Source organism: Martes martes (assembly GCF_963455335.1).
Source record: "Martes martes genome assembly, chromosome: 18".
NCBI classification, from domain to species: domain Eukaryota; kingdom Metazoa; phylum Chordata; class Mammalia; order Carnivora; family Mustelidae; genus Martes; species Martes martes.
This window is the reverse complement of record NC_137906.1, coordinates 37182603-37198333: the sequence shown is the minus strand read 5'-3', so window position 1 is coordinate 37198333 and position 15731 is coordinate 37182603. Positions and strand designations below refer to the sequence as shown.

The 15731-nt window shown below is 50.0% G+C and overlaps 1 protein-coding gene across 1 annotated transcript; it reads left to right on the top strand.

The window, feature by feature from the left end:
* The first annotated feature begins 3456 nt into the window (after positions 1–3456).
* On the top strand, positions 3457–15670 carry ALG1 (ALG1 chitobiosyldiphosphodolichol beta-mannosyltransferase). The gene is made up of 13 exons (XM_080830362.1): positions 3457–3686; positions 4546–4623; positions 4749–4852; positions 6964–7112; positions 8996–9085; positions 9417–9527; positions 9970–10091; positions 10259–10297; positions 10622–10681; positions 11501–11611; positions 12841–12955; positions 13862–13937; positions 15029–15670. The coding sequence occupies exons 1-13, from the start codon at positions 3479–3481 to the stop codon at positions 15158–15160; spliced, it is 1395 nt and encodes a 464-aa protein (XP_080686488.1). The 5' UTR covers positions 3457–3478; the 3' UTR covers positions 15161–15670.
* The last annotated feature ends 61 nt before the right edge of the window (positions 15671–15731 follow it).

Genomic DNA, 15731 nt, shown 5'->3' with positions numbered 1-15731 from the left:
CTTTTTATACATTTTTTCCCGAACATTTAAGAATGACAGCTTTATTGAGATATAATTCACATACCATAAAATTCGCCCTTTTAAAGTGTACAATTCAGCAGTGTCTTTTAAAGTAGATTCACAAGGTTGCTCAACCACCAACACTTTCTGATTCTGAAACATTTTCGTTTGCCCCAAAAGAAACCCGTCCCAATTACCAGTCACTCCCCACTCCCACCCCGCCTCCTCAACTGCCCAGCCCCTGGCAACCATGAATCTACTTTCAATGTCTATGGATTTGCCCATTCTAGACATTTCTTAAAATTGGGGGAACTATTCAGTATATGACCTTTTGTGTCTGACTGCCTTCCTTCAGCGTGACGCTTTCCAGGTTCATCCATATTGTAGCATGATTCAGGACTTGATTCCTTTTTATGGCTGAATAACATCCCACTGTGGGGTTAGATCCCATTATATCCTAGCCATTCAACTGTTGATGGACACATGAGTTATTTCCACCTTTCTGCTACTGTGAATAATGCTGAAATAAACATCTGCTTACAAGTTTTTGTTTCCAAAACCTGTCTTCAGTTTTCTTGGCCATATACCTATGAGGCAGGTGTTGGATCCTGAGGTGAGTCTATGTTTAACTTATTGAGGAACCACCAAAATATTTTCCACAGGGGCTGCATCATCTTATATTCCTACCAATGATATAAGAGGGTTCCTCATGCATACGTTTTTGTGTGGTGACCCCATGACATTTTATTTATTTATTTTTTAAAAGATTTTATTCATTTATTTGGCAGAGAGACAGAGATCACAAGCAGGCAGAGAGGCAGGCAGAGAGAGAGGGGGAAGCAGGCTCTCTGGCAAGTAGAGAGCTCGATCCCAGCACCCTGGGATCATGACCTGAGTCGAAGGCAGAGGCTTAACCCACTGAGCCACCCAGGCGCCCCACACCGTGACATTTTAATATTGCAGTTATACCATGTATTTGTTTGTGCACTGTGTCTATATCTGTGTCTTACATATAGGGAGAGTTAAGTTTTTTTCCCTCTCAAACAACCATTTTTTTATTCCTTTGGGTGTGCCATCGAGAATGAATGTTCTAGGAGAAGCTCATCACTATCTTCACTTCAGTTAATCCTTACAACAGCCTCTGAAGTGGGTCCTGTTCTTTTTTAAAAAATATTTTATTTATTTACTTGAGAGAAAGGAAGGGAGAGAGAGGGCGCAGAGGGTTGGGGGAGAGGAAGTACCGGAGACCCCACTGAGCAGGGAGCTCAATGTGGGACTTGGTCCCAGAACCCTTGATCATGTTCTAGGCACCCAATGTAGGGCTCGGTCCCAGGACCCTTGATCATGTCCCAGGCACCCAAGTGGGTCCTATTCTTATTCCCTTTTATAACTTAAAATCTGAGGCTCTAGGGGACAAGGTAAGTGATTTCTTGTGACCTACTCTCTCACAGCTAGTATGAAGTGGTGCAGGAATTCCAACACCTGAGTCCGCATCTTAAGAATCAGGTGATCCTGCTGGAGTTCAATCTCCAGTCTCTAAAGGGGAAACAAACCCTCCTGACCTTTGGAAGGACTGAATTTCATATGTGATGTATAACAAATGGGTAGGCAGAACAAGCAGAGCTGGATGAGCTCTGAAACACCTCTGGCTGGTGATGCATCTTGCTCCTTTCTCCCTGCGGAAGCAATCCTGACTCCTTTGCCAGCCAGGGTTTTATCTTCTAGAGCACGGCATTTACTCTTGGTTTGTCATAACGATGGGACCTGGTCCATATCCTCCTAGATCATCAGGGCAGAAGGGCCCATTTGAGATGGGAAGTCCCCTCCTTAAATTACAGGTCAGGAAAGCCAAGCGATGGAGAGTGATTTGCCCAAGATTATGAAAGCCACCAGGCTGAGGTCTCCAGATCCCAGCCACATCCCACCACAAGAGGGTGGACAGAGTGGGCAGGGTGTATCCTCCAGCCTTACAGCCCCCGCACCTGCAACTGAGGGACTAAGGAGACTGCCCTCCATGTCTGTCTGCCTATCCCTCCCATCTCTACATATTTACTCATCTTTCCTTTCCCTCTTTAGCTAAATTTTTAAGCCCTATCTCTGTCACTTACTCATTAATGGTGTGATCTTCAACATCCTTTTTGGTAAAAAAGGAGTCACAAGGCTATTGTGAGAGGCAAATGAGACACACACGCTAAGTCTTGAGCTGGACTCTAGGGACACTGGAACCACATCTGCAAGGTGCTGCCCTGTCTAGGCTCTTATCAAAGGAGGTTTGTTTGTTTGTTTCCAGTGCATGAGTGAGAGAAGCTTGAGCGCAGTGAGGAGGCTTCACCTAAATGTTCTCAGTGTTTCTCAGCAAGAGGACCCTGTTCAAAGTTAAAAGGCTATCACATGTACACACACTAAACTCTTTAGTGTGACTACTTTATGGGGTAAAATGAGACTGTCAGTGGAAAAAACTCTCCTTCTTAACCACACACACTTGAAATCATTGTGTTTTTTACTTCCTTCTTTGTCCTTTTCCCTTCCTCTTTGTAAACATTTTATTCAAGTACAACATACATCCTGGAAGATGAACAAGTTTGCAGCTAAAAGAATTTTTTCAGAAGGACCACTCCCACCCAGATCCAGAAAGACAACTTGAGGAGCCCGATTTCACCAGCTCCGTATTGGCCCCCTCCCACTCACACCCCGTCCTCCAAGGCAGGTCATTCTCCTGACTTCTAACAGTAAAGGGGAGTTTTTTTGTTTTTTAAGATTTATTTATTAGATAGATAGAGAGAGACTGAATGCACCAAGTGGGGAGACAGGCAGAGGGACAGGTTGAGAATCTCAAGCAGACTCCCTGCTGAGCTTGGACACCATGCCCCCACCCCCGCCCCAGGCTCCATCTCCCCACCCTGAGATCATGACCACGCCCAAAATCAAGAGTCCACGCTTAAGGGCCTGGACTAAGTTATCCAAGAGCCCCCAAAGGGTAGTTTTGATTGTATATAAATGGAACCGGCCAATATGAATTGTTTCACTATATTTTTTTTTAAAAAGATTTTATTTATTTGACAGACAGAGATCACAAGTACGCAGAGAGGCAGGCAGAGAGAGGAGGTGGGGGGGAAGCAGGCTCCCTGCCGAGCAGAGAGCCCGATGCGGGGCTCGATCCCAGGACCCTGACATCATGACCTGAGCCGAAGGCAGAGGCTTTAACCCATTGAGCCACCCAGGCGCCCGTTTCACTGTATTTTGAAGTCATCTTTGAATTTTGAGAAAAAGCGTTCCTAGATCCTTGGCAGGATCTTTACCATAGCATTACCAATTTTTGGCCAGCAGTGACTCCTTCGAATTTCCTCGGGCCTCTCCCTAGGGAACCACCTCCTCACCCCGTTTCTCTCGGCCCATCTCCGAGAGGCTGTGTCTGAGGCTGCGCAGTGCGTAGCTGGCGCGGGGAGGGCGGTCACGTGACTGCTGTCGGCCCGCCAAAATGGCGGCTTCCTGTGTGGCCCTGCTGGCGGTGGCCACGTCTCTGCTGCTTCTGCTGCTGGTCTCATGGAAGCGCTGGCGTCAGGGGCGCGCGAAATGGCACGTGATCATTGTGGTGCTGGGGGACGTGGGCCGCAGTCCACGCATGCAGTACCACGCGCTGTCGTTTGCCAAGAGCGGCTTCTCCGTGACCCTTCTGGGCTTTTGCAGTGAGTGCCCGGGAGACTGGGAGGGAGGCTGCACTCTCAGAACTGGGGCGGGGACGCCCCTTCCTCCCTCCTACTTCGGACAGCTTTCTGAAATTGGATGTCCTCGGTAGTGGCGCAGACGGCCAGGTTTCTGCCCAGCCTTTGCTGGATGGGTATCTAGGGACAGCCAGCGTTAATGGAGTGCCTGCCATATGTCAGGACTTTGTTAAGTTAAGTGAACTCATTGCATAGACTCACATCATCTTCCTGGTGAATCGAAAGACGGATTGGAACCCAGGTGTGTGTGACTCGAGGGCCAGTGACGATAACCATACTTCCTTGTGGCTGCTTTGTCAGGCTGTGTCTCAGAGGACTTGTCTCCTCTCCATTCCACACCCTCAGTGCAGAGTTCTGCAGGCAGGAGAGGTTTCATTTGTGCTGCATGTCCAGCTTTTACTCTCAGTATGCAGAAGCAGGATGACATCTTTAGGGGGTACCTCAGTCGTGTATCAGGGAAAAGGGGAAGTAGCACTGGTTGCCTCTGGCCCTGTTTTGAAGGTGTCATCAGAAAGTGGAGTGGAGTGGAACTTCCTAGGGGTCTGCCTGTTGTGGGATGATTTCACCATCCAGGGAGCTCTAGATTGTCTGGAGTACCTACGGTGTGCCGGGCATTGTGTTTAGTAAATAAAAGTGGGTAAGATTCAGGCCCTCGCTCTGTGGGGAGAGTCTGGACAGGAAGTGTCCTCATGCCCTATTCTGGGGGAGGAACAGAGAGAAAAGTCTTATTTTCCAAAACATTCTTCACTATTCAGCCTGAGCTTCTGGATCATCTGACTTTATGTTGTCCTGTCCACTGCATTAAAGGGGACATTCTTTTCAGACTCCAGACCCTATGATGAGCTGTTGCAGAACAACAGAATTCAGATTGTGAGTCTGACAGAACTTCAGAAACTTCCAGGTAGGATGCAGTGAACTCCAGATTGGTCTGTGTCTGTGTCTGTGTCTGTGTTGGGCGGGTGGGGGGGGGATCTACACATTGCCAAGAATTCCTTTGGGAGTAACAACTGATTTTTTGACTTGTAGTTGGGCCCTACATTTTCCAGTATGGAGTCAAAGTTGTATTTCAGTCCGTGCACTTGCTGTGGAAGTTGATATGCAGGGAGCCAGCAGCTTACATCTTTCTCCAGGTAAACCTCAGCCTTGCGTCGTTCTATGAGAACCACTGTTAAGCTTCCTTTACTTCCCAGCCTTTTAAAATGTGCAAATTGTGAAGCACCTGGTTGGCTTAGTCATTTGAGCATCTGCCTTCAGCTCAGGCCATGATCTCAGGGTCCTGGGATCGAGCCCCATATGGGGCTCCCTGCTCAGCGGGGAGCCTGCTTCTCCCTGTCCCTTTGCCACTCTCCCTGCTTGTGTGTGCACTCTTTTTTTTTTTTTTTTAAAGATTTCATTTATTTATTTGACAGAGATCACAAGCAGGCAGAGAGGCAGGCAGAGAGAAAGAGAGAGAGAGAGAGAGATGAAAGCAGGGCTCCTGCTGAGCAGAGAGCCTGATGCGGGACTTGATCCCAGGACCCTGAGGTTATGACCTGAGCCAAAGGCAGAGGTTCAACCCAGTGAGCCACCCAGGCGCCCTTGTGCGTGCACTCTTTGTCTCTCTCTCTCTCTTTCTCTGTCAGATAAATAAATAAAACTTTTGAAAAAAAATGCTAATTGGTGAATAAATTGCATATTTGTGTGTGTATAGACTTATAAAAACATGAGTAGGAGCTTACCGTGTGTGTCCATTGTATTAATGGTACTCATTCATTCTGTTATTCTGTCATTATAGAGTCTTAGACTGTACTTATTACATATCTGTATGTCTGTATTAATTCATCCAATTCCTCACAATTCTAATAAGTAGAGTCTTGTATGACCTATGTTTTAGAGATGAAGAAACTTAGGTCTAGAGAGGTTCTGTAAATAGCCCCATCATCACACATCTAGGAAATACTGGAGTAAAGATTTGAACCAAGTAGTTGGTCTGGTTCTGGAATTAGGCCCTCAGACTCTTCCATTCACTGTTTTTTAACATATAAAAACAACTTCTTTTAATTAGCTGCACTGGACTCCAGTATATGATATGCTCTTAACATACTTATTTAGTTTTTTTTTAATTAAAAAAATTTTATTTTATTTTATTTTTTTATTTAGTTTCATTTTAACAGACATTCAGATACTTCTAGATTTTTTACTTTTACAAATAGCACAGCAAAGAGCTGTCACAGCAAAGAGTGACCATATGTTTTTTGCAGTTTCTTCGTGGGGTAAATTCCTGTGCTTAATCAGAGTTCATGCTCTTTTTAAACTTTTTTTCCTTTTTTTTTTAAAGTAGGCTTCATGTACAACATGGGTCTTGAACTCACAACCTTGAGATTAAGAGTCACATGCTCTGGGGGTGCCTGGGTGGCTCAGTCAGTTAAGTGTCTGGCTTTTGCTCAGGTCGTGATCTTGGGGTCCTGGGATTGAGCCCCGTGTTGGGCTCCCTGCTCAGTGGGGAGAGCAGAGCCCCTCTCCCTCTGCCCCTCCTTCCCACTTGCGCGCTCTCTCTCTGTCTCTTAGATAAATAATAAAGTCTAAAAAAAAAAAAAAAGAAGGGTCACATGCTCTATTGACATAGCAGTTAGGCACTCCAGAGTTCATGCGCTTTTAAAATGTTGTGGTGTGTTACTAGATAGTCCTAGAATAAGGTTGGGCCAGTTTATCCCCCATCCAGTGGGGATACCTCTTCTCCCATGTCCTCACCACCCTTATCTATTGTTAGGTGTCTTAGAGGTCACATTCTGCTAGGTGAAAAATGCACCTCTTTGGCCATTTTTTATCTCCTTGATTATTGGTGGCCTTGGACTTTTCAGGATGGTCAATTTTATTCCTTTATGAGTTTTTTTTTTTAAAGATTTTTATTTATTTATTTGACAGAGGGATCACAAGTAGGCAGGGAGACAGGCAGAGAGAGAGGGGGAAGCAGGCTCCCCTCCAAGCAGAGAGCCCAACATGGGGCTCGATCCCAGGACCCCGAGATCATGACCCGAGCCGAAGGCAGAGGCTCAACCCACTGAGCCACCCAGGTGCCCCTCCTTCATGAGTTTTTATACCTTTTTTGGTGAGAAAGAGGGTCTTTCTTCTGCTTATTAGTTACCAAGAGCTTTGTAAAGATCATTGACTCTTTGCCGTGTATGTTGCCACTGTTTTCAGTCAGTTTATTGTTGACTGTGGTCTGGGTTTGCTTCTCTTCATTCACGTATCTCTTTCCCAGAACCCCCCGGGCTTACCTGCCATCGCTGTCTGCTGGTTTGTGGGCTGCCTCTGTGGGAGCAAGCTCGTCATTGACTGGCACAACTATGGCTACTCCATTATGGGTCTGGTGCATGGCCCCAGTCACCGCCTTGTCCTGCTGGCCAAATGGTGAGTGCCTGGGAAGAGGGTACAGACACCTTTCCTGAACCGGGTAGGAAGAAGGGCCGGTGCAGAGACCTGGTGAAGCTGGTCCCCCATGTGCTCTGTGGAGTAAGGGCAAGGCTGGGGAATTAGGCTGACTTTGGTTACAAGTAATAGAGACGGGCCTAAGCCGAGGCAGACTTTTGCTGGTCCTGAAACTGCAAAGTCCAGAGACATGGCTGACTTTGACTCAAAAAGTGTCATCAGGACCCGCTCTCATTTCTCCACACTTCCTCCTGGAGGTGTTTCTCATGTGCTGGGAGCTCCCCTGGCACTTGTCCCCACCCTGACAGGCTCAGTAGAGAAAGGGAACCTCTCTGATTGTCAGGCTCTGACATCCCACTGGGGTGGGGGGGCTGCAGTACCCCGATGCCTCAGGCTTAGGGGTAGTGCTCCACTCAGACCTGGGGTCCCAGGTGCCCCCAGATTAGATCCCCAAATAAAAACTGGGGGTGCTGTTGGGGGATGGGGACACAGGCCACAGTCTGCTGCAACCAGTGGGACAGCGAGAGAGAAGGGCCTGCAGGAGCAGATTGGATGCAGAGCAGGAAGAGTCGTGTTCTGAGCCCGAGTGGGCAGTATCTGGCCCTGATGGGTCATTCACCGAGGGTCATAATAGCTGTGGCAGCAGCAGCAGCAAGTGATCGTGGAGTACTTGCTGCATGCCAGGCCCTTTATCCCATTCAGTCTACACTGCCCCTGGTGAGGATGTCCTCTGGTCACTCTCCTTTTACAAGCCAGGAAACCAAGGTCCAGCACCACTTTGCTGCTTGCCACACAGGTAATAAATGTGAGGACCACAGTTCAGTCCCAAGCTGTCCAGCTCTCTTGCCTTCTCCGCATCCTGAGAGAGGAATGGGCTGTGGTACACCCAGTGGCATTCAGCAACCTTGAGTGCTTCTTCCCCTTTCTGGTCCTCTTTCGCTTCTGCCGCAGGATCAGGGCTCAGGTCTCCACTGGGGGCTAATCTGCTGCTAACACCTCTCAAATTTTTAAAACCATCCCTTGGTAACCCACAAGCCCAGCCCCACAGCCTCTACAGCAAGAGTACAGTGTGGGTAAGATTTAATAATGAAGCCTTTGTTACATTTCTTCCTCTGGTGGCAGGAGAGCCTGGATTTTCCCTTCTGTAGAGATAAGGTTTTTTTCTTTCTTTCTTTCTTTCTTTCTTTCTTTCTTTCTTTCTTTCTTTCTTTCTTTCTTTCTTTTTCTTTCTTTCTTTCTTTCTTTTTAAAGATTTTATTTATTTGACACAGAGAGAGATAGCAGGAGAGGGAACACAAGCAGGGGGAGTGGGAGAGTGGGCTTCCTGCTGAGCAGGGAGCCTGATGTGGAGCTCTGTCCCAGGGCCCTGGGATCATGACCTGAGCCAAAGGCAGATGCTTAACTACTAAGCTGCCCAGGCACCCTGAGATAATGTTTCTAACTGTATTTAAGCTGAAAAGCGATGTGACTTAAAGGTGTAAAAGAAATAGTACAGGGGTGCCTGGGTGGCTCAGTGGGTTAAGGCCTCTGCCTTCGGCTCAGGTCATGATCTCAGGGTCCTGGGATGGAGCCCCGCATCGGGCTCTCTGCTTGGCAGGGAGCCTGCTGCCTCCTTTCTCTCTCTCTGCCTGCCTCTCGGCCTACTTGTGATCTCTGTCAAATAAATAAAATCTTAAAAAAAAAAAAAAAAGAAACAGTACAGACAGAACTCAGCGCAGACTCTGGGGAGGCACCTCACCAGCAACTCGATTTGGGAAACCCCCAGCCCTGTGCTCTTGTGTACCAGAAGGTATCAAGTCTGTTGGGGTGGTGGCGGTAGTGGTGGGTCCCAGGGCTCCTGGCTGAATGGTGATACGTCTTTTCAGGTACGAGAAGCTCTGCGGGCGCCTGTCCCACCTGAACCTGTGTGTGACCAAGTCAATGCGGGAAGATCTGGCAGAGAACTGGGGCATCAAGTAGGGGCCTGGGGAGGCGAGGGGTCCCAGGCATGGTTGGTCCCAGCTGCGGTGCCTGCTGTGTCATGTTGGCGAGGCAGCCACAAATGCCCAGGGGTCTGGGGAGATGATTACTGGTTTTGGGAAGCCGAGGGGGGAGGAGACCAGACTGCCCATGTGGTTTTGGTCTTAGAACATGTCTCTGAGCTTCCCAAGTAATTCTGAAGCTTCTTAATGTCCTTGTCCGAGACTTGGATCCTCTGAATGCCCTTATTTTTTGGATCCCCCTGCATCTTGTATGCCTTAGCCCTTTCTCTGGCTCTCTCTAGAGCCGCCAGTGATCTCATTGCAGAGCTGTGACCGTCTATGACAAGCCAGCATCTTTCTTTAAAGAGACACCCTTGGACCTGCAACACCAGCTGTTTATGAAGCTGGGCGGCACCTACTCTGCATTTAAGGCCCGGTAGGTGTCCCATCTTCAGTCTTTATCTGTCTTCTCTTGTGTTTCCTGCTGTCCCACCTCTCCCCCACCTCCTCATAGCTGTCCCGTCTCTCCCCTGGCTCCTCACTGCTGCTGTGGCCTCTCTTGTCTCTGGCTGCAGACCTGGGAATCCCCTAATCCAGGGGTTGGCAGACTGTGACCATAGGCCTGCCGCCTCTTTTGGTAAATAAAGTTTTATGGCCCTGCAGTACACTCACCCAGTAATGCACCGTGCATGGCTGCTTTTGTTCAGCAACAGTAGAGCTGAGTTTTGCAACAGAGACTGGAGGGCAGTGCTGACATGGCCGCATCCTGACCACTGGGAGTCTGTGGGCCTCACTCCTCATTCTGGCAGGAGATCACCGTCCTGGGGCCCGAGGCCTTGCTCTGGGACATCTCATGGGCTCTGTTTCTGTTCCTTCAGCTCCGAACCCCTGGACCCAGCAACAGAGAGGTCGGCCTTCACAGAGCGGGACTCTCGGAATGGGGTGGTGACGTATCTTCGTGGGCGGCCTGCCCTGTTGATCAGCAGCACCAGCTGGACAGGTCTAGGACTGCTCTGGGCACTCGGGGCTTGTATGAGCGCCTGGCTGAGCCTGCGCCCCATGTGTATTTGAGGACACTAGGGACCCGATGAGAAGGGGGGTGGTCTTGAGCTGGGATGGGAGGCATCTAGAATTCAGCCAATGACACTTAGGTCTCTTTTCTTACAGAGGATGAAGACTTCTCCATCTTGCTGGCGGCATTAGAAAGTAGGTGTGTGGCTGTGAGCAGGAGCTTGTCAGGGGCTGTTGAGCTGTAAGGTGCTCACCTGGCCTTGCATGGTGTCTCCTGCAGCATGTTCCTGCCCCCAGGGCCACTGAGTTGGTCAGCCTAAGGACATGGGTGGTGGAGGTGGTGACTCTTGAGTCCCCATTTGGGTCACTGACTAACCAGGCCCTAGATCTGAAATGCCAGCTCTGGGAGAGTGATCTTGTGGTTGGGAGAGCTCCCTCCCCTGCACCATCCCGTCCCCCAGCCTGAACTCACCTGATTAGATAGTAATCCTGGTTATCATTTTATTTTTTTAAACACAGAGTTTGAACAGCTGATCCTAGACGGAGAGAGCCTTCCTTCTCTGGTCTGTGTGATAACAGGTATTGCCAGGGACCGTCCATGATCCCTTATGAAATGGGGCGGTTGCGGGGAGGGCGTGCAGAAGGCATCTGTCTTTATTGGGTGCCTTCCTCACACCAGGCATGTGGTGTTGGTTGTCTTGTCAGTCCTGACCACAGCTCTCTGATGTAGGATTTTCTATACTAGCTTGATAGAGGAGGAAACTGAGGCTCATAGGGGTCTGACAGCAGGATTGTGGCTTCTGGTTGAATCTTGGATAGCATAGCCTCATAGATACTGAGTTTTACTTGTGTGCAGTGGTTTCCAGGCATTTTTTTTTTTTTTTAATGAAAGAGTCCACTTTAAAGAGCTCAACATAAAATTACTTCCTGAGTAGGCCAGCGGGGAGAGAGAGAAGCAGAGAGCTGTGGTTAGAGCAGAGTCCTGGCAAGCTGTCCCACCTTGTATACTCCCCTCCTCCTGGCCAGAGTTCCCAGGGAGGAACTCTGGAACAGCTAGGAGCCCACTGTATACACTGTGTCACCGGGGCATCAGGGAAGACACAGACCAGTCTGGGTGAGAAGTTGTATCCGGTTGGCACTCTGGTGCCTGGCCAGAGTTTATCCTGGCCACCTTCCCAGGCTGAGGCCCTCTTAATGCAGGTTGCTTGGGGGGAAGGACCATGGCTTTAGTGGTCAGGGTGCATTCCCCTTGGCGGTCTGGAAGGGGCCAAATGGGGACCTGATCACATCTTCAGAGTGTGGGCCTTCCGCTCACACCTCTGCAGGGTTCTGAGGCTTGAGGCCGTGGGATGGGGCCAGAGATGGGGCCAGTGCAGTGACTGAGATCTTCTTTGCAAGGCAAAGGGCCTCTGAAGGAGTATTACAGCGGCCTCATCAGCCAGAAGCGCTTCCAGCACATCCAGGTCTGTACGCCATGGCTGGAGGCTGAGGACTATCCCCTGCTTCTAGGTAAGGGCGTCCAGCCGGCAGCTTACAGGGAGAGAGCTGGGGTTTAAAAGGGAATATTCTAGGACACGGCGGGGACAGAGTTTTTCTGGAAAGGGTCAGATAGTGAATGTCTCATTTGCTTCTATTGCATGTCTTTGTTTTTGTAATCCTTTAAAAATGAAAAGCCATTCTTAGCTCCAGGGCCATAGACACACAGGCCTCAGGCTGGATTAGGCCCCGCTTAGGGGCTGCGTGGGGCTGGAAGATGCCACCTGCCAGGAACCTGTCAGAGGCGCTCTTGGCTGTCCTCCAGGAGACCAGGCTGCTTCCTGATGAGCCGCTTCTCCCACCTGCGGGGCTCTAGACCTGTTTATCAGGGTTCGGTCTTCTCAACCTCCAAGCCCTCCATTCAGTTCTGCTCTTCCATCTGGGCAGAAGGGCTGGGCCCGGCCTTGGGTTGGGGTTTCCCGTTCCCCAGGTCTGGGAGGGCAGTGTCTTGGGAGATGCCGAAATAATGTGTTAAGCACCATTGACTCCCCTAGGCCCCTCCGTCCTCCTCCATCTTCCTTTCTCCGGGAGGGGCTGCTGGCCTCATGCTGACATGTCTCGAAGGCCTCATCTTCCGGCAGAGTCGAGTGGAAAGCCTTTGGTTGGCAGGAGTTCCCAGGCAGTATTTAGTGATGCGAAGTTGTTTATTTGGCTTTATTTCCACAGTGACAGCTGGTTTTCTGTTGGATCTGCTATGCGGTTTTTTTTTTTTCCCCTAATATTGTGGTAAAACATACAGTAAAAATTTGCTATTTTAACTATTTTTCCATTTCTAAGTATACGTACAACTTGGTAGCATTATTTACATACAAAGTGTTGTACAATTGTCACCCCTGTCTATTTCCAAAACATTTTCATCACCCCAAGCAGAAATTCTGAACCCCTTAAACAATAACTGCTACTGGTTCTTTCAAAATACATTGTGGTTACGTAGACAAAGGGAGTCTGTTTGACTGAAACTACGCGTGATGGGCAGGTCATTTTCAAACAGGGCCGAGTGGCCGGGAATGGCTGTTGGGGAGCACCGCTGTGTGTCTGCCCTTCTCCAGGCTGCTTGGCCAACTCAGCCGGTTGTATGTGGGGCTGGGGGCATTGTTACCCTGCTTTCCATTCCCTACCCTGAGGTGATGATCCACAGTCCTTTCAGGATTTGTGTTCTAGGGGCCTGCTCTCTGACTGCCCCCCTCGCCCCAACCCTGCAGGCTCGGCAGACCTGGGTGTGTGCCTGCACAAGTCCTCCAGCGGCCTGGACCTGCCCATGAAGGTGGTGGACATGTTCGGGTGCTGTCTGCCCGTGTGCGCCGTGAACTTCCAGTGGTAGGAGCAGAAACCGGGTGTTCATGGAGTTAGGTTCTCAGATCAGCTGTGGGGGCGGGGGGGCGGGGTTTGTCAGTGAGGTCGGAATTGCTCAAGGAATTCTCCCGGAAAATCATGCAGCATTGCCAGGTGGTCCTCGGGAGCAGGGCCCGTGGGCTTTCTGTGGGGGGGCTGTACCCTGTTGAAGGAGTGGACTTCCACTTAGAGCTGATGTTGAGTAAAAAATATGAGTCTTAAATATTCCATTTGGGGAGCCTGTGCTCATGGATAGAGTGGTGGATGGAATTGCCCGCACAGCTGACATGGTTTCATTTCTGTGTCCCTTTTGTCTGGGCTCATAGAGTTGAATTGGAATCAGTTAAATGAGTGTGATTCTGTCTCCACTGTTCCTGGCAAAGATGGGTGTTTGGAGAGGGCGGTGTTAGGAGAGGTTCTAGAAATAGTAGCCCCAGCACTGGCTCAGGAGTCAGCCGCTGAATGGGAAATACAGGATGTTCGACCCTGAGCTCCGGGCACTTGGGATTAACTCCCTGTTGACCCAGAAAAGTCATCCTTAATGTGCCAAGTCTCCCTCTAGTGTGGTTGCCTTTTACCTTGTTTCTCTGCTGTGCAATTAAGAAAAAAAGATGGAGAGCTCATTGAGCACGTTCTCAGAGAAAAGAGCCCGTAGCAGAAAAGGTCAAAGTATGTGCTCACTGTTCCTCCTTCTTGGAATCAGTTTGGATTTTTAATGTGTATCTGTCCCTCGAGGCCTTTTTTTTCTATTCAGATGCCAAATCTAGGAACAGACTCACTGCAAGCAGACTGACCGTGGGAGGGGTGGGGTGGGAGTCCAGGTGGGCACCGCGGGCACCGCGGGCACCGCGGGGATTTTCCAGGCTCTCAGGTCTGTGATTCTCTCTGCAGCTTACACGAGCTTGTGAAACACGAGGAAAATGGTCTGGTCTTCGAGGACTCTAAGGAGCTGGCAGCCCAGCTGCAGGTAGCCACGTCTGCCCCCACGCCAGGCTGAGCTCTGCCCTGATTCTTTGCTCCTGTGTCTGGGCAGGCCTGTGCTGGGTCTGGGTGACAGCTGAGGCAGGGAGCAGTGGTCTCAGAGGCTGGGCCTCCGTGAGCTCCGTGTGGGTGCGGCCCTGACTGCCCTCTGGGTTTGTGGAGCTTATACCACACGGTGATGCTGGAGCTGGTGGACCATGTGCTCTGTCTAGGGAGTGAGCGACTAGGGAGTGAGTGAAGGGAGCTTCATGAAGCAGTTTTGCAGGGGTGGGGGTGGGAGTCTTCAAAGGGTGCTCACACTTATTACAAAAGATGGGTTCATCATTCTTGGCAATTGAGACCAGGGACAGCAAACTTTCTGGAAAGGCCCAGATGGAAAATGTTTTTGCTTTGCCATAGTCTCAGAAGTACTCAGCTCTGCTGTAACATGAAAGCAGCCACAGTCTGTGAGTGGGGGCTCACAGGGATGGGGCTGTGTTCCAGTAAAACTACTTGCAGAGACAGGTGGGGGCCGAAGTTGGCCCCTGGGCTTACTTTGCAGACACCTGATGTAGTTTAGCAACATGTAGTTTAGCTGGAAAGAACACAGATGCCGAGTTCTAGCACGTGGGCTGGACAGTGGTGGGCAGAGGCTGAGGGTGGACAGCACAGCAGTGGCCAAGGGCTGCCGCAGGGCATGGTATGTGGATGGCGTGGATGGAAAACGCTGCAGTCCGGGCCACACTGTCAAGGAGGAGCAGAGTAGGGGATGGAGCATGGCTGGGACTGGAGGGGTCGCCTATGCCCCGTGAGGAACGGGCTTGCTGGGTCTACGATATCGGGGTCAGAGTTGTGTCAAGCTTAGCCAAGGTTGCCGTGAAAGCTGGGCCAGAGCGGGAGCTCTGGGGGCTCCAGGACACTGGTAGTGGTTCTTGAAGTGCAGTGACAGAGGGTTTCGGTAGGATCACTGGTCTGGCAGCCCGTGTTTGGAGGGGGACAGGAGTCTAGTTTGCTGAGAAGGAGGGACAGCTCTAGGGTGGGACCTGGGACAGGGCTGGGAAGCAGTGATGAAGTAAGTTCTGGTCGTTATTCTTCTAGATGCTTTTCTCAAAGTTTCCTGATCCTGCTGGCAAACTAAACCAGTTCCGGAAGAACCTCCGAGAGTCAGAGCAGCTTCGTTGGGATGAGAGCTGGAAGCAGACGGTGCTGCCTTTGCTTATGGACCGGTGACTGCTTGAGCCAAAGACTGAGTGCTCCTGAGTGCGGCCCAGTTCCTCTTAGCCCTGGGCAAACGCTTTAGAACAGCGCCTCCCCGTGGACAGCAGCTGGAAGGACGGCTGTGGAGTGAAATTTTTTAATGACTTGGGAGTTTGTGGACCAGGAAGCTGGTTCAGCCTGGTTTCCTCCCTGGAGGTTCTGAATGTGAGAGACTCATGACCCGAGTGTTTCTTTCTCCTCACTGTATTACTTTCCTGTTATTTGCGTGTGGTATCTTCTACATCTCTTTGACCTGTTTTTGTCTTATGGTGTCTGCCTCTCCCAGCATCTGTCCCATTGTGTCCCTAGTATTTCATTCCTGCTGTAAGGACAGGTACCCCAGCCTGCTGCACTGTAACGTCTACAGTGGGTTTGAAGCAGCTTGGCTTCGTGAGGGACGTGGGTGCAGGCTTGGGGGTGGGATGGGGAGACATACGTGATACATGTTTTTTTTTGCATAAATGAAATGCTTATTTCTGAGCAAAAATTGTCATTTTTGATTTATAGAGAGTTACTTCAGAACTAGAACTAGTGATGGAAAGAG